At 50.5% G+C, this 21,584-nt stretch overlaps 2 protein-coding genes and 1 pseudogene across 9 annotated transcripts; 2 read left to right on the forward strand and 1 right to left on the reverse strand.

The window, feature by feature from the left end:
* The first annotated feature begins 495 nt into the window (after positions 1-495).
* On the forward strand, positions 496-15,329 carry Armc7 (armadillo repeat containing 7). 5 transcript variants are annotated; one of them, XM_017314580.2, is made up of 3 exons: positions 496-888; positions 983-1,062; positions 13,574-13,714. In XM_017314580.2, the coding sequence occupies exons 1-3, from the start codon at positions 798-800 to the stop codon at positions 13,712-13,714; spliced, it is 312 nt and encodes a 103-aa protein (XP_017170069.1). In that variant the 5' UTR covers positions 496-797. The 5 variants fall into 5 exon arrangements, with proteins under 5 accessions (XP_017170069.1, XP_006533545.1, XP_006533544.1 ...); XM_006533482.3 differs by lacking the exon at positions 13,574-13,714 and adding an exon at positions 9,968-10,833 and having other exon boundaries at positions 500-888; positions 983-1,126; NM_177778.5 differs by having other exon boundaries at positions 528-888; positions 983-1,126; positions 13,574-15,327.
* Positions 15,281-16,931, reverse strand: Nt5c (5',3'-nucleotidase, cytosolic). 3 transcript variants are annotated; one of them, XR_003949472.1, is made up of 5 exons: positions 16,468-16,931; positions 16,132-16,232; positions 16,024-16,059; positions 15,714-15,828; positions 15,281-15,605 (listed from the first exon to the last, which is right to left on the reverse strand). XR_003949472.1 is itself a non-coding variant. In XM_011249123.3 (5 exons), exons 1-5 carry the CDS (start codon positions 16,645-16,647, stop codon positions 15,503-15,505), a joined length of 585 nt encoding a protein of 194 aa, XP_011247425.1. In that variant the 5' UTR covers positions 16,648-16,735; the 3' UTR covers positions 15,281-15,502. The 3 variants fall into 3 exon arrangements, 2 of the variants coding, with proteins under 2 accessions (XP_011247425.1, NP_056622.1); XM_011249123.3 differs by having other exon boundaries at positions 15,281-15,630; positions 15,999-16,059; positions 16,468-16,735; NM_015807.1 differs by having other exon boundaries at positions 15,286-15,605; positions 15,999-16,059; positions 16,468-16,675.
* Positions 16,390-18,222, forward strand: Gm11694 (predicted gene 11694; annotated as a pseudogene). The gene has a single exon (NR_136931.1). The product of NR_136931.1 is annotated as a predicted gene 11694 (transcript).
* The last annotated feature ends 3,362 nt before the right edge of the window (positions 18,223-21,584 follow it).

Consider the following 21,584-nt stretch of genomic DNA (forward strand, 5'->3'; position numbering starts at 1 on the left):
CATTCTGCTGTGATTCAGGTCCCTGGTACCAAACATAGTACATGACCCCTGACCCTTGCCCTAAAAACCCTTACTGCCTCCATCCTCCACCTCCACCACAGCACGGCAAAGCTGGGCCCCTCCCTGACGCTCCTTGTGACCCTAAGATTGTGTTTGGGGTTTGATGGATGTTCTGTTTTGTTACCAGGGTCTTGCCATGTAGCTCTGGATTGCCTTGTAGACTAAACCGTCCTTAAACTCCGTGTTCTGGGATTAAACTACTATCATGTCTAGATGGCCTGAAGATCCGTCTGCCCGGCTGTCAATCCATCCACCATTCTCTCTCTCCTTTTCTCCTCTTTCCCTCCCCTCTCCCTTCCTCTCTCCTTCGACGCATCCCCGCTGCGGCGGCTGCGCAGTGGAGGGTTAAAGCCTCCAGCTCTAGAAATCCGGAGGGAAGCCCAGGAGGCGCCCAGTAACCACGCCCAATCCCGTCCTGGTCCCGCTCACTCCGTTTCCTGGGGCGGGGCTAGAGAGACTTCCGCCCTGAACCAGGAAGCGGTGCAGGGAGTGTGGTAAGGGGGCGTGCCTGCCTTCAGTTCCGAAAAGCCACAGCGTCTCGCCCGGGTTGAATTTTGGTTTTCAGATCCGGCTCAGACAGGATCCTGAGACCCCTGGCCACCCCCACAGCTCATCCCCAGCTGCAGACGCGGATCTCAGGACAAGACTGGGTTTGCTGCCGCTCTGTCGCCGCCGGGACAGGTCAGGATCCAGGCCTTGTGGCCTCTACCGGAGCTCCCAACTCCGCCGCCCCAGCCATGGCACAGAAACCCAAGATAGACCCCCACGTCGGGCGGCTAGGCTACTTGCAGGCGCTGGTCACAGAGTTCCAGGAAACCGAGAGCCAAGGTAAGAGGTGTAGCGTGGGCACGAGGGACCCAGGAGGGTTCTGACGGCAGCCGCCGCCGCACAGGTCCGACCCCAGGGCTGCTTCCCATTGCAGATGCCAAGGAGCAAGTCCTCGCCAACCTCGCCAACTTCGCTTATGACCCGGGCAACTACCAGTACCTACGGCAACTACAAGTCCTGGACTTATTCCTTGATTCTCTGTCGGAAGAGAATGAAACCCTAATCAAGTTTGCTATTGGTAAGAGTTAGGCTGCCCCCAACCCCCGTGCCCGCGCGCCTCCCCCCAAGTTATAGACTAGAGCGACTTGAGAGTCAGGCATGCCACTCGCCTATAAAACTAGCATTACGGGAGGCTGAAGCAGGAGGATGGTTGCGACTTGGGGGCCAGCCTGGGATTCAGAGTAAGACACTGTCACTAAACAAACTAGTGTTTGGGATGGGATCTCATCTAGGGCAGAGCTGCCGTGTGTGGACCACCTACCTTCTCCTCCTCCACACATTATCGGGGTCACAGCTCATTCCAAACAAGTCGTGTCTTTCTTCCTCTTAGAAAAGAGATAATAAGTGAGGAAATGGGGTGAAACCTCTTTGAAAGAAGTTTAGTTTTTTGTTTGTTTGTTTGCTTGATTTTGATTTTTTTGAGACAGGATTTCTCTGTGTAGCCCTGGCTATTCTGGAACTCACTCTGTAGACCAGGCTGGCCTTGAACTCAGAAATCTGCCTGCCTCTCTGCCTCCCAAATGCTGGGATTAAAGGTGTGCGCCACCACTGCCCGGCTGGAGCTTGCCCTTGTATTGTTTACTGTCAAGAGGTGCAAAGGTAGCTTAGAACTCCTATAGTTGGGTTATTGTAAGGCCGTTTGAATTATTCAAGGTAGACTCTTTTACATTTGCTGTGTAGGTGTGTGTTTGCATGTGTGTGTGGATGAGTGTGAGTATGCATGTGCACCAGGCTGTATGCATGAAATTTGTCAAGAGTCAGTTCTCCCCGAGTACAGTGGTACATGCCTTTCATCCCCAGTACTGGGAAGACAGAGGTAGGTAGATCTTTCCGAGTTCCAGGCCAGCCTAGCGTGAGTACTGAGTTCTGGACCATCTAGGGCTATGTGGTAAGATGTCGTCTCTAAAAACTAAGGTAGTCGTTGTTGTTGTGTTCTCCTCTTCCAGTTGCTAAGGGAAGATCTCTGTGCCTTCAGAGTAGGGCAGTGCACTCCATAGCTGGGCCGTGAGCCTCCAGCTAATGGGGAGAGAGTGCTGGGGTTCCAGATGCTCGACACTGCATCTGGTTTTCTTATGTAGGTCCCTGGAACCGAATTCAGGTCATCAGAATTGTGTGGCAAGCTCTTTTACCTACTAAGCCATCTCCTCTGCCCCATGATAGATAGTCATTATTGGGCACCCTATAAGGAAGGTACTGGCCCAGGTTCTGAGGAGATGGTGAACAGGTTGGGGATTGTATTCTGGAAGGGGAGCTAGGTGGCGAATAAAACAAGCAAAGTAGAGATAAACAGGAACTCAGATGGAGCCATAGGAGGTGTGTCACGCTACTTACGCTACTTCCATTTCAGCCATCTTGGATATGCGATGTAGACAAAGCAGCTAAGCAGGAAGCTGTTAGAGGGAAGCTGATGTGTTAGAGGGAAGCTGATGTGTTAGAGGGAGGCCGATGTGTTAGAGGGAAGCTGATGTGTTAGAGGGGAAGCTGATGTGTTAGAGGGAGGCCGATGTGTTAGAGGGAGGCCGATGTGTTAGAGGGAAGCCGATGTGTTAGAGGGAAGCTGATGTGTTAGAGGGGAAGCTGATGTGTTAGAGGGAGGCCGATGTGTTAGAGGGAGGCCGATGTGTTAGAGGGAAGCTGATGTGTTAGAGGGGAAGCTGATGTGTTAGAGGGAGGCCGATGTGTTAGAGGGGAAGCTGATGTGTTAGAGGGAAGCTGATGTGTTAGAGGGAGGCTGATGTGTTAGAGGGAGGCCGATGTGTTAGAGGGGAAGCTGATGTGTTAGAGGGGAAGCTGATGTGTTAGAGGGAGGCCGATGTGTTAGAGGGAGGCCGATGTGTTAGAGGGAGGCCGATGTGTTAGAGGGGAGGCTGATGTGTTAGAGGGGAAGCTGATGTGTTAGAGGGAGGCTGATGTGTTAGAGGGAGGCTGATGTGTTAGAGGGGAAGCTGAAGTGTTAGAGGGAGGCCGATGTGTTAGAGGGAGGCCGATGTGTTAGAGGGGAAGCTGATGTGTTAGAGGGAAGCTGATGTGTTAGAGGGGAAGCTGATGTGTTAGAGGGAAGCTGATGTGTTAGAGGGAGGCCGATGTGTTAGAGGGGAAGCTGATGTGTTAGAGGGAAGCTGATGTGTTAGAGGGGAAGCTGATGTGTTAGAGGGAAGCTGATGTGTTAGAGGGAGGCTGATGTGTTAGAGGGAGGCCGATGTGTTAGGGATATTTTAAGTGAAGAGGCGGATGGAACAGAAACTAGAAATTAGAGGGATTGGCACGGGAGCTTTGGATCTAGGTCGTGGGAAGAAGTTGAGCATTTAAGAACAAACAAGTTCTTTCAGCACATTAAAAGGTTCTTTTAAAAATAAACTTTCCTCATGTAGTACAAAAGGAACCCTAGGTGCACTGAGAAGGAAACTGTCCGTAAGAGTAACTCAGGGCTCAGTGATGGAGGACCTGTATCATGGTGCATGTACCACGTGCCTAAGGCTCTGTGCGTCCGTCCTCAGCATTGCAAGGAGATAATTCCAATATTGTTTAATATTTAGCTATGCAAAATTTCCTAACAATGCCCTAAAGAACATTCTTTTTTATTAATGAGGAAGGACAGGGCATTTGAGGTCTCACTGTGTAGCCCTGGCTGGTCTGAAACTTGTCTGCCTCATGGGTGCTGGGATTAAAGGTTGTTCCACCATCCCTGGCTTTCAGAGGATACTTTGTAGAGTAAGTTCCTCTGCCATGTGGCTCCTGAGGATGGCGGTCAGGTCGTGAAGCTTGGTGGCAGGTCCTTTACTCATTGAGGCAACCTGCAGACCCAAAGGGACATTTTTTGATGGTTGGTTTGTAACTAGGATCCAGTGCAGGACCTGCATATTTCATCTGACTTTGTTCCTTACAGAGACCTCTTTATGTTCCAAATAAACGTTTTATTTTATAGCAAGTTGAGAAAACTTGAAGAGACTGGGAGTGTAACTCAATAGAGTGTGTGGTGGTCTGTGCCTGTAATCCCAGCATGCAGGAGGTAGGGACAGGCAGACAGAGAGCTCAAGAGCCACCTTCAGCCACATAGCAAGTCCAGTTCTGAGCCACTCAAGACTCTTTCTCAGCAAAGAAGAAAGAAAACGAAAAAAATCCAAAGATAAAGAGTTGCCACACATTCACACCCTCTTTTTCCTGTTCTTAACTCCTCGCACTGGTTTATCTGCTATAGTTAATGAGCTGGCATTGATACATCACCACTAGCAGGTCTTTATTCATAGTATTCATATGACCTTTGGTTTTTCCCTGATACACTTTTTTCTGGCCCAAGACCCCATATGACATACGTGGCTTTACCATCAGGCCTTATTTGGGTGTTTTTGTTGTTGTGTCTGACACAGGCTCTGGCTAGCCTGGAACTCCTGTTAGGATCATTTAGTGCCAGTGTGACGTACCTCTCGATTCACCTTCATGACCTGGTGAGCAACTGTATCAGAAGTCTCCATTATCAAGCTGCCCCCCTCTCCTTCCGTAGTATACTCTTGGGACAGAGGATATTACATAAATTATCTTAAATCTCTTTTAAAATTTTTTTTACATTTATTTAGTGTGTGTCTGTGTTTATGTGTGTGCTGTGATAGGAACATGGCGGTCCAGGGACAACACGCAGGGCTGAGTTCTCCTCTTCCACCGTGGGGGTCAGGGAGTGAAGCTCAGCTTGCGCGGCTTGGCAGCAAGGGCCCTTCCCCAGTGAGCCTTCTCTCCAGCACCTTAAGCCTCCTGGAATCCTTAGGTTTGGAGAGTCTGTGGCAGGGGAGATGTAAGCAGACACCTGCCTCCCCTGTAGGGCACCAGCAACCACCAAACTTAGATCCCACCAAAGTGTATCTCACGTAACCACTGGTTTTATTGGGCCTGCTTACAGAACGTGGGTGAGCCGATAGATAGCAGCTATCCTACTAAAAGCCTTGCCCAGCACAAAGGATGAGTTCCCTCTAGCTGCAGAAATGGAACCCCTGCCCTCTCAGTAACTTTCCACCACTACAGACCCTAGCACCTCCACGGCCACAAGCAGTTAGCACACAGTCGCGTACAAGTGAGACGCAAGAGGAATCCTTAGGAATTCAGAGAGGTCTAACGGTCTCTCTGTCCCCTCCTGAGGGAGCATCACTCGTCAGCGAGCACGGTGGGCATGTCTCTTACAAACAGTCACAGCCGTACTGATGAAAGTGACAGCTCTGGGCCCTGGGTGTTGCCATGTGTCTTCTTCAGTCCCGGCACTCAGGAGGCATAAAGGACATGACCTCGTGCCAGGCAGTGGTGGTGCACACCTTTAATCCCATCACTTGGAAGGCAGAGGCAGGCGGATTTCTGAGTTCGAGGATAGCCTGGTCTACAGAGTGAGTTCCAGGACAGCCAGGGCTACACAGAGAAACCCTGTCTCGTAAAACCAAAAAAAAAAAAAGTAAAAGAACATGACCTCGGGCTGTGCTGTTTGGAGGGCAATGATTACAGTATCTACACAGGTGACGCGTCCGTCCGTATCACTGATGGTTGCATGGTCTACCCCACATCTGTAGGATGTCCCTCTTCCCTGTATGTCTCCTTCCTCTCAAAGATATCATTTAGCTCAGGGCTTCTCAGACTTTTCCCACTCAGGAGCCCTTTTTGCATGAGAATAAAAATTGTGGGGCAGTGTACAAGACAGGGTTTCTCTGTGTAGCCCTGGCTGTCCTGGGATTCTCAATGTAGACCAAGCCGGACTCAAACTTACAGATCTACTTGCCTCTGTCCTGGGTACTGGGATTAAAGGCCTATGCCACCACTGCTTGTACACACACACACACACACACACACACACAGAGAGAGAGAGAGAGAGAGAGAGAGAGAGAGAGAGAGAGAGAGAGAGAGAGAGCGCTATATAAAATACACTTGGGAGGTGGAGGCAAGAGAACCAAGAATCTTGGATGATTTTCAGCTAATTAACTTTGGCCGGGCATGGTGGCGCATGCCTTTAATCCCAGCACTCGGGAGGCAGAGGCAGGCAGATTTCTGAGTTCTAGGCCAGCCTGGTCTACAGAGTGAGTTCCAGGACAGCCAGGGCTACACAGAGAAACCCTGTCTCGAAAAAAAAAAAAAAAAAAAAAACCAGGACAACTTTGAGGCCAGCCTGAGTTACATGAGACCCTCCCTGTCCAAGGGGGCAGGGATCTGGTACAGGTATGATTTTACTATTTATTAAGGACAGTGTTTGCACACTAAGAAGATGGATGGTTCATTTTTCATACACGCAAACCTGGCTGAATGCTGAGACTATGGGACATAGACCATCCTCAGTGGTTTTCAGAGTTCTGATGGCTTTGCTGTGACAAGGTCAGTGCTGAGAGCCCTGGTTCACAGAGATATAAAGTGACAATGGTAGGTGTATGTGTAGGCTGTGCATAGCACATCCAGCCCTCCACCTGTGTTACAGCCTCACGTGTGGTGGGGAGCTACTGTGTACGCAGCAGTGACTTAGCTCCTCCTTCTGTCTCCTCCATTTCCTGTAACCCAGAGACTCAGTTGAATAGCTTAACAGCTCAGTGACACTTTTTATCTCTGAATACATCACAGTGTGATTTAGAGTTTTCAGAGACACCGCACTCTTCTTGATGTTTGTGGAATACAGGACTAGGATACAGAGCCTCCCATCTTTTCTCAGTGCAGGCGCTCTGAGACACATGGAAATCCCAGCTATGGCTGGGAGCCCAAGTCTTTAATCCTGGCACTTGGGAGATAAAGATAGGTAGATCTCCATGAGTTCAAGGCCAGCTGGGACTACATGGAGAAACCCTGTCTTAAAAAACCAACGACAGAAAAAAAAATTCCATCTGGCCTCAGCCTCCACAAGCAGATGCTCTGTTAAGTGCAATGCTGAGGGAATTCACTGTAGGCGGCAGGACCCAGAAGAGGCTGGTGCAGCTGTAGGCTGAGGGATGGAGCCTCAGATGAAAGGAGATTGGTGGGCTCTGGGTGGAATCTAGGGGTCTTCAGAACATCCCTATGGGGCCCTCTGTACCTGGGCTAAGGGAGCCCAGTTGTCTAGATCTTACTGGCTCTGGATCCCTGCTCTTCTAGAGGCATGCTATTCTAGATAATCTAAAGCATCTAAAACCGGCCCCAGAGTAGGAGGAAGTAGGATCGGGAGTTCATGGTCAGCCTCAGTTATATAATGAGTCTGAGGCAAGCCTCAGTTTACAGGACCCCTTCTTAGAACCCTCTGCAAGTGCACCCCTGTGGTCCCAGCACTCAGGGTGCAGAGCCAGAGGATCTCTGTAGGTTCCAGGCTAGCTAGGATCTACATAATGAGTACTGTGGTTTAAAAGAATAAAAAGTAGGGTGTTGGAGAGATGGCTCACCAGTTAAGAGCACTGTCTGTTCTTCCAGAGGTCTTGAGTTTAATTCCCAGCAACCATGTGGTGGCTCACAACCATCTAATGGAATCCAAAGCCCTCTTCTAGTGTGCCTGAAGAGAGATACAGTGTACTCGTATACATCAAATAAACAAACCAGGTGGTTGTGTGGTACATACCTTTAATCATAGCACTTGGGAAACAGAAATTTGGATTTTTGTGAGTTCAAGGCCAGCCTGGTCTACAGACTGAGTTCCAGGACAGCCAAGGCTACACTGTCTTAAAAGCCAAGTCTGCCGCACTGTTGTTGCCCTCTGAGTGGTGACAGTGGCCATGCTTCTGCTGGGGAGCGAGCCATAGAGCTTCTCTACAGTAGGCTGTTGACTCTGGAGAAAACTGCCCAGTCACAGAGATGTTCCTCCAGGTTCCAGACAGCCCCAGAAGGCAGTGTTGCCAGCACAGGGCACCTCAGATGCTCCTCTGCCAGCTTGGAGGCGCTATGGGAGACTGGGTCTGCTCTGGGCAGTTGCCCCCAGGATCTGTCTGTTTCACCACTGTTTTTTGTTTTGTTTTGTTTTGTTTTGTTTTGTTTTGTTTTGTTTTGTTTTGTTTTCCCTTTCCTGCCGTCTTCACACAGTCTAAATCTCAGGTTTCAAGTGCAAGTGCGGCTCCAGCTCTCAGCCTTTTGTCTCTGGGGCTCTGTGTCGATCTCGATGCTCTTGTATTTGTCATATGTGACTTAAGAGGAGAGTCCCAGTGGGAGCTGGATGCAGATTCAATGGCCGTTGTCATTTCCGACCTTGGACTGCCTCTGGCACTAAGAGGGGAGCACTGCCAAGCACCTGTTCTGCTGCTGAAAGCACTGTCCGCCTTGGAGCGCCTGGTGGGAGCACTTACGGTGCTGATCTCCCTGAGAAGCCTGGCTGCGCCCATCTCTGCAGTTAGGAGTTTGCCTGCTGCACCTGGTGGTGCCCAAAGCTCACAGAGGAACTAGCAGCCACTGGGCAGTGGTCTTAGTCACGAGAAAGCTGCTGGTGATTGCGACTTCGGCTGAGAAGTGGATGGATTGAGACACCAGCTCTAAAGCCAGGGTAACACTCAAGAGTGAATAAAAGAACGGAGCGGAAGCTCTGGTTAAAAACATCGTGTACTCCTGTCCATCCCAGGCCAACATGCAGATGCAAAGACCACAGGAGGATTTTGCTTCTCTGAAAACTGATCCTCAGGGTGCCACAGGGCACTTTGACAGATTTGTTGCTAAAGCAGGATTCATTCCTCTGAGAAGTCTGGTTAAATTGGCTTCGTAGATCTTGCGATACACGTCACTGCCACCAGGGGGCAGCAGTGCTCAATGGCTAAATTCTCTACAGCCTCTTTGGAAACCAACAGTGTATTTCTCTTTTTTTGTTTGTTTGTTTGTTTGTTTGTTTTTTCGAGACAGGGTATCTCTGTATAGCCCTGGCTGTCCTGGAACTCACTCAGTAAACCAGGCTGGCCTTGAACTCAGGGATCTGCCTGCCTTTGCCTCCTAAAGTATTTCTCTTGTAATTAATAATATCTTTGACATTTAAGAGAGTTGTTTTTCCTCATTCATTCATTCATTCATTCATTCATTCATTCATTCGTGTGTGTGTGTGTGTGTGTGTGTGTGTGCTTGGTGTTTGGCCTGCGTGTGTGTCTGTGTGAGGGTGTTGGATCCCCTGGAACTGGTACTATAGACAGTTGTGAGCTGCCATGTTGGTGCTGAATTGAACCTGGACCCTTAAAGATCAGTCAGGCTTAACCTCTGAAGCACCTCTCCGCCCCTGTCATTTTCTTTTCCAGTAAAGTATAATGTCGGGTGTACACAGTCCCAGCTACTTGGGAGCCCTAGGCAGAGTGTCTCTTCTAGTTTGAGATAAAGCAGGTTTATTTTAGGCCTAACAGTTATGTGTGTTTTAATTGACACAGCTGACCAGTATGGTACAGGATTTCCAGAATTCAAGAAAGTGATCCCAGCATGGTGGTCCATGATGTAATCCCAGCATTGGGAGGCAGAGGCTAGTGGATCTCCAGAAGTTCAAGGCCAGCCTAGTCTACATGGAGGAATTCCAGGCCCTCCAGGGCTACACAGGAAGGCCTTATCATGTGCATACATGCATATATACATCAATAGAAGTACGTTTCGTGTGTATTTTCCTCTTACTCACAGCCGGCAACAAGCATTTTCAGGGTGCTGAAGTAAAACCTAAGAACAGATTAGTGCCCAGTGAGGCTTTTTTGTTTATTTTTTTATAAAAATGTATTGCATTATGATTGTGCATGTAATGTGGGAGGGGCGTGTATACATGCCATTGCATGTATGTGGGGGTCACAGGACAACTGTGCGGAGTCAGTGTTCTCCTCCCACCCTAACGTGGGTCCCTGAGTTGGACTTTGGTTACCAGGCATGCTCAGGTACCCTTACCTGCAATCTCACTGACACCTTATTTTTGTTTTCACTTTCTTGTCTCTCTGTGTAGGCCAGGCTGGCCTTGAACTCAGGGATCTGCCTGCATCTAGCTGTCTCCCAAGTGCTGGGATGAAAGCCATGCGCTCCCACCGCCTGCCCACCGTTTTAACCCCCAGGAAATCCCTTTGAGCCCTTCCCAGCACCAGCTCCTACTTGTCGCCTGTTTCTCCAAGTCCAGCTCTCTCATCTCAGGTTCCATCTTTCAGGGGTTTCTATGGTTACTGGTGTCCAACAGAGCCCAGCCTTTGCCTCTTGCCTCTAGCTCTTCCACCCCGCCCCCATCTCTGTCCGCCCAAAGCAAATTCTTCAGCTAGTCAGGGCTTGCTCTCCTCTCTTTCTTTTTGGTGGTACTAGGATGGAGCCCAGGAGCCCTCGCAAGCGTCCACCGCAGCCACGCCCGGTCCACCCTTTCTGGTTTGTAACTATCTGGGCGTCTGATGAATGGACACAAGTGGCAGTTTAATTAATCCTTGAGTCCATTAAGGTGTGCTCCCATGTGCACCAGCAGCTCCTTAGTCAAGCTGTGTCTTGTTTCTCCCACATACCCCAGGTGGGCACAGCTCTTAGCTTTGTCCCTGTGGATTGCTTTCACATGGCTTCGGTCCTTATTTAAGTGAGATCATGCAAGCTCTGTCCTAAAGCTAGCTTTTAAAAATATATTTTAAATCTTAAAAAATTCTTTTATGGGGCTGGTGAGATGGCTCAGTGGGTAAGAGCACCCGACTGCTCTTCCGAAGGTCTGAAGTTCAAATCCCAGCAACCACATGGTGGCTCACAACCATCTGTAACAAGATCTGACGCCCTCTTCTGGAGTGTCTGAAGAAAGCTACAGTGTACTTACATATAATAAATAAATAAATCTTTAAAAAAAAAAAATTCTTTTATATATTCTCATCCCTATGGCAGTTTTCCCTCCCTCCCCTCTCCCTTCTCCTCCTCCCCTCTCCTGAGTCTCTCCCTCCCACCTTCTCTCTCTCCCAGATCCAAAAAGAGCAGGCCTCCTAGGGACATCAACCAAACACGGCATATCAAGCTGCAGTAAGAGCAGGCACACGCCATCATGGCAAGGCTGGGCAAGGCAGCCCTAGGACAAAAAAGGGTCCCACGGTAGGCAAGAGTCGGGGCAAGCCCTGCTTCCCCCCAGGACTCCCACAGGAGCACCAGGAGCTCAGCCAAGCATCTGCAGAGGACCTAGGTCAGAGGCTGCAGGCTCCCTGATCTCTGTGTGCCTCTGGGCTCCACCTGACGCTTGCCTGGGAGACTCTGCATGAAGTCTCCTTGCTCTCTTTGATGGTGATGCTGCTAGGCTCCTGTCCCAGAACACACTGCAGGCAGGACACACTGCAGGCAGGACACACTGCAGGCAGGACACACTGCAGGCAGGACACACTGCAGGCAGGACACACTGCAGGCAGGACACACTGCAGGCAGGACACACTGCAGGCAGGACACACTGCAGGCAGGACACACTGCAGGCAGGACCCACTGCAGGCAGGACACACTGCAGGCAGGACACACTGCAGGCAGGACACACTGCAGGCAGGACACACTGAAGGTTGAAGATGTGTTGGCTGGGTTGGTGGCCCAGTCCCTATCCTTGAGGCCTTGCCTGGTTACAGAAGTCCAGTCTCTGTGTCTGGGAGACTTTGCTAGGGTTTCTCACCTAGGTCCCTTGGACTTCGATTGCACTACATGTCTACTCTGGAAATGCCCTCCTCCAGTTTCGGTCCTTTCTCCCAGTATTTTCTCTCCTTCCGCCTCCACTAAATCTGGTTATAGGGAAGCATGGTGGCGCAGGCATTTGGGAGGCAGAGGCAGATGAATCTCTCTGAGCTCAAGGCCAACCTGGTCTACATAGCAAGTTCCAGACCAGCTAGAGCTACACTGTGAGACACTGCCACATACACCCACACACACAAAAGTTAATTCTTTCTATGTGTGTGTTCTTGAGTACGGAGGCCAGGGGCGAATGCTGAGGGTGATCTTCTGTGGCTCTGCACTGGGGGTTGGTTGGGTTTTTTCGTTTTGTTTTGTTTTGTTTTTGTTTTTTTGAGACAGGGTTTCTCTCTGTAACCCTGGCTGTCCTGGCTGTCCTGGAACTCACTTTGTAGACCAGGCTGGCCTCGAACTCAGAAATCCGCCTGCCTCTGCCTCCCAAGTGCTGGAATTAAAGGCGTGCGCCACCACGGCCCGGCTGTGGGTTTTGAAGACAGGGTCTCTCATTGAATTTGGAGCTCACCAATCACACACACACACACACACACACACACACACACACACACACACACACACATACACATATACATTCCTGTCTCTACCCCCACAGTGAAGATGTTACAGACCCACATAATTATGTCTGGCTTATTTATATTGGTGCTAGGATCAAACTTAGCCGAGTACTTTTAACAATTGAGCCATTTCCCAAACTCTAAAATTTATATTTTTGTTTTGTTTATCTTTAGGATTTCTAAAATTTTTATTTAATGTATGTGTGTATGTGGCGTAGGAGGAGGGGTGGGTAGGTTCATGTGGACACAGGTGCTGATGAAGGCCAAAGAGGGACGTCATATCCTATGAAGCTGTAGTTACAGGCAGAAGAGCAGGATGTGCCGAGCCGTCTCTCCAGTCCTTGTGGGGTTTGTCTGTTTGTTTCTATTCATATATGAGGCCTATCTGTGTGTGAGTGCTGTGTGTACACCATATATCTGTGTGTGAATGCTGCGTGTTCACCATGGGGTCCTACGGAGGCCAGGTTTTTAGATTCCCTGGAGCTGGAGTTACCAGTGGTTCAGAGCTGCCTGGTGTGGGTCCTGGGAACAGAACTTGTGTCCTCAAGGAGAGCAGGAAGTATTCTTAGACACTGAGCCATCTCTCTACCCCGCTTGTTTTGTCTTTGAGACAGGGATGTAGCCATGCCTAGCGGTGAAAGCAGACTTTTATATTGGTGTTTTAGGGCAAGCCTATATATAACCCAGCACTCAGGAGGCCAGGGTGGGACACTATTCCAGGCAAACCTAGGCTTCAGAGCAAGTCTTTCTCAAAGCTAGCCCCCAAAACTCTCCTGAAGACACTACCTTTCATTTTAATAGTGTGTGTGTGTGTGTGTGTGTGTACGAGTGCACGTGAATACAGATGTCCACAGAGGCCAGAAGGGGTTTAATACCCCCTGAAGCTGGAATTCATGCTATCCACTGGGGGTCCTGGGGATCAAACTCAGGTCCTCTGCCAGGGCCATACACTGTCTTAGCTGTTGAGCCACTTATCTAGCCTGGAGACATTATTTTTAAGCTCTACATGGTATTTTTTATCCAATGAGCTTGCTGTAATTTACTTAGACTTAGCATGTCGTGAGGTTTCTGGTTTCTTTTTCTTTCTCACTATCCTTTTGGGGGAGGGCTGATGCTGGGGACAGAAGTCAGGGTGACTCCCAGGGTGGACTCCTGAAGCCTTGGCAGAGGACTGGGTCTTGGTGACCTTGCAGTCCCTGTCCACAGGCAGACTTCTCCCCAGGCCCAAGTGCTTCCTCAGGACTCACTAGCCAGAGAGAGGCTGGGAGGCGAGACAGAGGAAAACCAGAACCCAGGCACCCGGCTCATCCACCTTTGCCTCTCTCCAGGGGGGCTCTGCAACCTGTGCGCGGACAAGGCCAACAAGGAGCACGTCCTGCAGGCGGGGGGCCTCCCGCTCATCATCGGCTGCCTGTCCAGTCCTGACGAGGAGACGGTGCTGTCTGCTGTCACCACTCTCATGTACCTGAGCTCGCCAGGCTCCCGCTCCCATCCCGAGCTGACCTCCCTGCCCGTGGTCCAGTGCATGCTGCGCTTCTCCATCTCTGCCAGCACACGGCTCCGGAACCTGGCCCAGATATTCCTAGAGGACTTCTGCTCGCCGAGCCAGGTGGCTGAGGCCCACAGCCAGCAGGCCCATTCTGCCCTGGGGATCCCACTGCCAAAGACTGAGGCCCCACAGCAGCCCTGACCCAAGGACACTTAAAGATCCTGCCACAGGTATAGGAAGCAGAAGGCTAATAGCATCCTGAGCCCATCCTGCGCAAAGTGGTGCTTGTTCAGCTGCATGCAAGCTGCAGTCTTGGCATGACAGGCGTTTGCATCCAGGGAAAACAGGAGGAGGGACGAAGCCAGACTTGAGATGCTTAGAGGAGAACCAAAGCTGGTATGGCTTTCATGGACTGGCAATCAATAAACTACAGACAGACCACCACCTCTGCTGCCCCCAGTGCCCAGCTAATGCCCTCGTGTAAGAAGCTGTGCCCCTGGGAGAGTGGCCAGTACCATGAGTGTCCAGAGTAATTTTGATGGCTAGAGATCAATCAGCCTTATTGTCTGGGGAAATGCCGTGGGTTGACTCCTCCCGTGTTGAGGCTGAGTATCTGGGCATGGTAGCATTGACTTGGAGAGCTCTGCAGAACAGAAACAACTATCCACACAGCCCTGCTCTCTGCGAGGCGCCCTAAGAGGAATGCAGAGGTGAAGTGTCTTCCCTTGGGTGTCACAGCTTAATGAGTGTTAACTAAATGGCCATTGGGCATGAAGAACAAGGCCCTACAGGTGTGAGAGCAGAATGAAGGAGAACTGAGGGCACCCGGGCATGCCTTGTCTCTCTGGAGAGGCCCTACATAGGATCCTTGGGTTAGACAGCAAGACAGTGACTTCTGTTTTACCAGGCTGTGGACCACTCATGTGCCAGCTGCCAAGTGTGGCATCCCTGTCTTTTCAAAAGAGTTGCTCTGGCCCCCTTTGCCTATGGGTCAGATCTTCTGACACTTGGGTGGGAGCCCTGAACATGAACCTTTCATGGGCTATCCCAGTCTGCTTCCTGCCATTCTCTCAGGAGCCACAAGCCTCCAGTAGGTACTGTCAACCCCTCAGGACTCAGATGCAGACCTTCCATAAAGACACCTAGAAACTAATGTCAGGGGACCATGGCGGCCCAACCTCTAATCTAATCCCTTGAGAGACAGGAGCGGGATAGCGATGAGTCTGGTCCACCTAGTGAGTTCCTGACCACAAAGGTCCGATAGAGTCTAACGAGCTCCTGTAACTGGTTACCCCGCCCTCCTCTGCCACTGAGAAGAAAAAATGGAATTAGGGGATAAGCGAAGAGCAGTCCTGACAGGAAGTGGAGTTTAGGGAAAATGGGGGCCCTGATCACTCAGCATTGTCCCCCCTCAGATGGACAACGAAAGCTGAGGAAGGAGATCTACAAGGGCTGGAGAGGGGCTGTCGTACAGCCACTGGATGAAGGAAGGCTCCCGCTCCCATCCTGAGCTGAAAAGGAAAAGGAGCATCAAAGATCCAAAGCCTCGCGTTTGGTTTTTATTTTTATTAAAAACCTCCTGATTTTCTCCACTGTATTTGTGTGCTAGTCTCCTTCTTTCCCGTGTAGGCCTCCTGGGAGGAGCCGGAAAGCAGTCTGTTCAAGTGGCTCCCTGATTAAAGAAAGTCACCTGTCCAGGCAGGGTCCTGTCCACCTCAGGGTCCTTCACAGGCTGGCTCGCTTGCTCTCAATGATCCCCCTCCAGTTGTCACTCCAGGAAAGCAGCCGTCTCCTGGTGGGGGGCAGGGCCAGGTGCTGATTGTGGCAGCAGGTGAACAAGATGTGCTCCCAGCTTGGGGTCTCCTCTAGGCCTGGGCAGTAAAGACAGCGTGCGCTCTGTAATTGGGTCATTTTTACTCCTCCTTAATCCCAGCAGGCCAGATGCCTGGGGGTTGTCAAGGTTAACTGGCTGGCCCAACCTTGAATGTTGTCTTTGTCATCAATGAGCAGGTCTCCCATGACCACCGTCTTGTCCCTAGTCAAGATAATCCGCTCCACAAACTCTGGCCCCAGGTTCTGCTCCACCCAGCGGTACTGTATAGGCGGGAGGGGTGGGGAGAGGTCAGTGGAACTTGCTAGGCTCAGAATGCAAGATAAGTAAGGCATGGGGGCTTAAGTGGGACTAGCCCTCAAACACGCGGGACCCCTTTCACCCAGCCCCCATTTTCTGGTTTATTTTTTTAAATCAGCGCAGGCGCCGGCACCTTCTCGCCCACACAGTGGTCGTACTTCAGCAGTGGGGTGGTGCAGATGAAGACCTCGGTGCTGCGGAGAAGGGGTGCAGTTAGGCCTGGGGCACTGGCCGTCTTCCCGCCGCCCCCTCCTCACCCTCCTTACTCTTTCATGTCGTTCATCTCTCGCAAAGCGTCCAAGGCCCCAGGGATGGGCTCCAAGTTTAGGAAAAAGCCTGGAGATTCATACACACTGGCCACTTTTTCCTGAAAGAGAGAGATCTTGGTCCCGCTCCTGCTTTCCAGTAGGGGGAGCCCCAAAGAGGACACACACACACACAAAGATTCTGCAGGAGACCTCGGTTCTAGTGTGTGTGTGTGTGTGTGTGTGTGTGTGTGTGTACCCTTTCAAGCTTTCTGGTTCGGGGGTGAACTGTGGATTCGCACAGCTTGGCTGCCTAGAAGAGAACTCAGCCTAGAGGTTCCCCATCGGGTCTCCTACCGCCAGGTCCGGCCTCAGAGCTCCGTACTGCTCGTTGGCGAGGAAGCCCCGGCGCTGTTCCAGCGGCACGTGCGGTTCCTCGGGAAAGCGGCGGCGAAAACCCTGCAGGAGGCCGGACTCGAAATCAGCTAGCACGCCGTCCATGTCCACCAGCACGCGCACGGGCCGCTTCACCGCCATTGCCACGCCCGGTGTCTCCGCAGAGCACAGCGGCAAGCACGGAAGATGCCAGACCCGGAAACAAGCTTCCGGGACCGGGGTAGGGGCGGGCCGGACTTTGTTCATTTGCACAGAGTGGCCAACCAGGTGCCCAGGATGGCATTGCGTCCCTTACGGGGCTGCCGCTCATGTGCAGCATCAGAATCCCTCTCCCATAACCTCTAAGATCCGAAATACTTTCTTGGCAATGGGGAACCTGCTTCGCATGCTGAATGCATCCTTTGCCTCTCCCATGTTTGTCCAGGCTGGAAGCTGACAGGATCGTGAGTCTCCCAGTTCAAGGGATGAGAAGGACCCCTTAAAGACAACCGTGGGCATGAGCTGGGCATGAGCTGGGCTCTCAAGAGACCGGACTCATAAGCCAGACTTGGTTTGAAACAGTAACATTGTTTTCAATCTGCGTCCACTACTTTTTCCTGTGGACCCGAGGTCTCCGGTAGAATCGAAAACTTGTATGTCCCTCTAGAAAATGTTAAGCGTTCACACACAGAGACACAACTTATTCTTGTAGATTTCAGAGTCAATGGCGACATCACATCAATTTTCCAACCTATAAATGCAGATTTGAGTAATGACTCCCCCCCCACCCCCGACTCAGGGTTTCTCCACATAGCCCTGGCTGTCCTGAAACTCTGTGAACCAGACTGGCTTCAAACTCCCCGAGGTTTGCCTGCTTCTGCCTTCCATGTGCTGGGTTTAAAGGTGGGCACTGCTACACCCCGATAAGACATGACTTCTAACCCATGGCAGAAGTTTGTCAGCATGGAGCCCGACATCTCACTTGAAGAAAAGCCAGTTTAAAACAACAAAGGAGCAGAGTGTAGTGGCGCACATTTTTAATCCTCACACCCAGGAGGCAGACCTCTGAGTTCCAAGACAGCCAGAGCTACTTAGTGAAGACCTTATCTTAAACAAATTTGGGCTGCAGAGATGGCTCAGCATCGGTTAAGAGTACAGACTGCTCTTCCCCGGGTTCTGAGTTCAAATCCCAGCAACCACATGGTGGCTCACAACCATCTGTAATGGGATCTGATGCCTTCTTCGGGTGTGTCTAAAGACAGCTACAGTGTACTCATATAAATGAAATTAAAAATAAAAAAAGCTCTTCTCCTTTCCTCTGCCATCCTGCGCATTACGCCTGATTCGGTTCTCCTTTCCTCTGCCATCCTGCGCATTACGCCTGATTCGGCTTCTTGCCATGTCTTCTCACAAGACTTTCCGAATCAAGCGATTCCTGGCCAAGAAACAAAAGCAAAATCGCCCCATTCCTCAGTGGATCCGGATGAAAACTGGTAACAACGTCAGGTTCAACTCTTCTCTTAGAAGACACTGGAGGAGAACAAAGCTGGGTCTGTAAGGATTCACACAATGGCAAGACTGAGGGTTTATACTGAGTTGTGGTCAGCAATCAGTCCTACCAGACAGATTTCAACATTTTTAACCTGGAGACTTGCTCATGTCTTAAATTAGGGTGTTTGTCTAGTAATAAAATATAGAACCTTTTAAAAAAATAAAATAAACAATTTTTTTCTTTTCTTCCTTTATTCTTTTTATTTTTATTTATTTTTTGTTTTTTTCCTTATAAACATTTTTTTTAAAAACACAAAAAAGCAAACAAAACTGGTAAAACAAACCAACAACAACATATCCCGGTGAATTCTTACTTAGGGACTGAATTTTCACTAAGCCAAACCAATTTTCACATAAACTGAGTTAAAGTTCATCTGCTGTTTTTTCTCTCCTGCCCTTTCAGTAACTTTTAAAATATTCTGAGAATCCCATACATACATATTGTATCCCATACATATTGTATCTTTACCCTATTTAACTCAGGCTTCTCCCAACATCTCCTGGACACACACCCCTTACTTTTTTTGCAACAGGGTTTTTTTTGTTGTTGTTGTTTTTGTTTTTGTTTTTGTTTTTTTGAGACAGGGTTTCTCTGTATAGCCCTGGCTGTCCTGGAGCTCACTTTGTAGACCAGGCTGGCCTCGAACTCAGAAATCCACCTGCCTCTGCCTCCCGAGTGCTGGAATTAAAGGCGTGCGCCACCACGCCCGGCTGCAACAGGGTTTTATGCATCCAAGTTTGCCTCAAATTCACTCCCTACCTGGGCTTGCCACTAATTCCAGATACCTCTGCCTCCACCTCTGCCCCCTCACGTGAATATCTGTGCGCCACTTGCAAGCATTCAGAGGCCATCAAGCTTCAAGGCCGTGGAGCGAGAGTTAGAACCAGCTGTGAGCTGCTAAGAGGGTGCTGAGAACTGAACCTGGGTCTTCTGCAAGACAGTGAATGCTCTTGTCTTGAGACAGGGTTTCTCTGCATAGCCCTGGCTGTCCTGGAGCTCTCTTTGTAGATCAGGCTGGCCTCAAACTCACAAGAGATCCACCTGCCTTTGCTTCCTGAATGTTGGGATTAAATGTGTGCTACCGCTGCCTGGCCCAGCAAATGTTCTTTAGCACTAAGCAACCCTCCAAGCAAGCATACGAACCCCATTTATAAAATGGTTTGAAGATCTGACTTTACAGAATCTTTTCTATCTTGGGGTGTTAAACCCCCTCCTACAAATGTTTCCAGACAGTCCCCTAAAATCTGCTCCAATAATGGAGTCTGGCTGAACCTCCACTCCCTCAAAACACCTGCCACCAGGTGCTTATCTCTATAATAAAAGTTAAGGCCAACTGTCAAGTTAGAACACCAGCCAGGTAACTCCCTTCCCAGGAGCCCCACCCTTGCTCGGAGGCTCAGAAGGATGGGTACAGGTTTACTCCCTGAGATTCATAGTGGAAAATCAGGCCTTTAAAAGCCATGGCCCACCCATTCAGCAAGCTAGCCTGTTGCAGTACACAGAAATGATTGTAGGCTACAGCTGTCAGTCAAACATGTAAAATGTTTTAGAACAACCTAGTTTATGCTTTCTTAAAAGATTTATGTCTATGAGTATGTGTCCATCTCTGCAGACACACCAGAAGAGAGCATCAGATCCCATTACAGGATGGTTGTGAGCCGCCATATGGTTGCTGGAAATTGAACTTGGGACCTCTAGAACATCTAGCTCTCTTTTGCTCCTGCCCTGCAGTAAAGTCTTAACTGCTAGCCATCTCTCCGGCCCTGTAATCTCTACTCTTAAAGATACACCTAGCAGTTCCAAGGTCTGGCTTTGCCAGTAAGTACTAGGCTCAAATAACCAGCAAGGGAGCCCAGCCTGTCAGAAACACAAGTGGACATTGTGACAGTCAACCTGAACCTTCCTGTCCATCCACCCCAGAAAGTTTCCTGTCACCTTGTTTGTGTGGCAGTCTGTTGTAGCTATGTGGACTCTCCCTTTGCAGCTTGCATCACTGAACACTAGCCATTATTGATCTCAAGGTAGAAACCTACCTTGGTATTGGGGGTGGGAACACATGATGGGATGGGATGACAGTGAAGGTGACAAGGGAACAGAAAAGACTGGCTGCAGGGGAAAAAAAAAAAAAGCCGGGCATGGTGGCACACGCCTTTAATCCCAGCACTGGGGAGGCAGAGGCAGGCGGATTTCTGAGTTCGAGGCCAGCCTGGTCTACAAAGTGAGTTCCAGGACAGCTGCAGGGGTTCAAAGTCAGGGCCTCCTACATCTGCCCCGGTGCTAAGACAGTGTTAAATGTTAGTCTGATCCTACACAAAGGATCAGAGGTAGAAAAGCCCATCCTGGACAGCTATGGAGGTGCACAGCCCTGTACTACAGTGGGCAGCTATGGTGGGGCACAGCCCTGTACTACAGTGGGCAGCTATGGTGGGGCACAGCCCTGTACTACAGTGGGCAGCTATGGTGGTACACAGCCCTGTACTACAGTGGGCAGCTATGGTGGTACAGAGCCCTGTACTACAGTGGGCAGCTATGGTGGTGCACAGCCCTGTACTAGTGGGCAGCTATGGTGGGGCACAGCCCTGTACTACAGTGGGCAGCTATGGTGGGGCACAGCCCTGTACTACAGTGGGCAGCTATGGTGGTACACAGCCCTGTACTACAGTGGGCAGCTATGGTGGGGCACAGCCCTGTACTACAGTGGGCAGCTATGGTGGGGCACAGCCCTGTACTACAGTGGGCAGCTATGGTGGTACACAGCCCTGTACTACAGTGGGCAGCTATGGTGGTACAGAGCCCTGTACTACAGTGGGCAGCTATGGTGGGGCACAGCCCTGTACTACAGTAGGCAGCTATGGTGGGGCACAGCCCTGTACTACAGTGGGCAGCTATGGTGGTACAGAGCCCTGTACTACAGTGGGCAGCTATGGTGGTACAGAGCCCTGTACTACAGTGGGCAGCTATGGTGGTGCACAGCCCTGTACTAGTGGGCAGCTATGGTGGGGCACAGCCCTGTACTACAGTGGGCAGCTATGGTGGGGCACAGCCCTGTACTACAGTGGGCAGCTATGGTGGGGCACAGCCCTGTACTACAGTGGGCAGCTATGGTGGTACACAGCCCTGTACTACAGTGGGCAGCTATGGTGGGGCACAGCCCTGTACTACAGTGGGCAGCTATGGTGGTGCACAGCCCTGTACTAGTGGGCAGCTATGGTGGGGCACAGCCCTGTACTACAGTGGGCAGCTATGGTGGGGCACAGCCCTGTACTACAGTGGGCAGCTATGGTGGGGCACAGCCCTGTACTAGTGGGCAGCTATGGTGGAGCACAGCCCAGTACTACAGCTGTGCAATGTTGACATTAACTCAAACCAAGAGCTACAATCTGTCTCAAACACAGCAGAAGGCATTGGATCCCATTACAGATGGCTATGAGCAACAATGTGGTTGCTGGGGATTGAACTCAGGACCTCTGGAAGAGCAATCGGTGCTCTTAACCACTGATCCATCTCTCCCGACAATCTGTCTCAAAAGAAAAAAATCTACCCTGCA

Source organism: Mus musculus, chromosome 11, assembly GCF_000001635.26.
Source record: "Mus musculus strain C57BL/6J chromosome 11, GRCm38.p6 C57BL/6J".
NCBI lineage: Eukaryota > Metazoa > Chordata > Mammalia > Rodentia > Muridae > Mus > Mus musculus.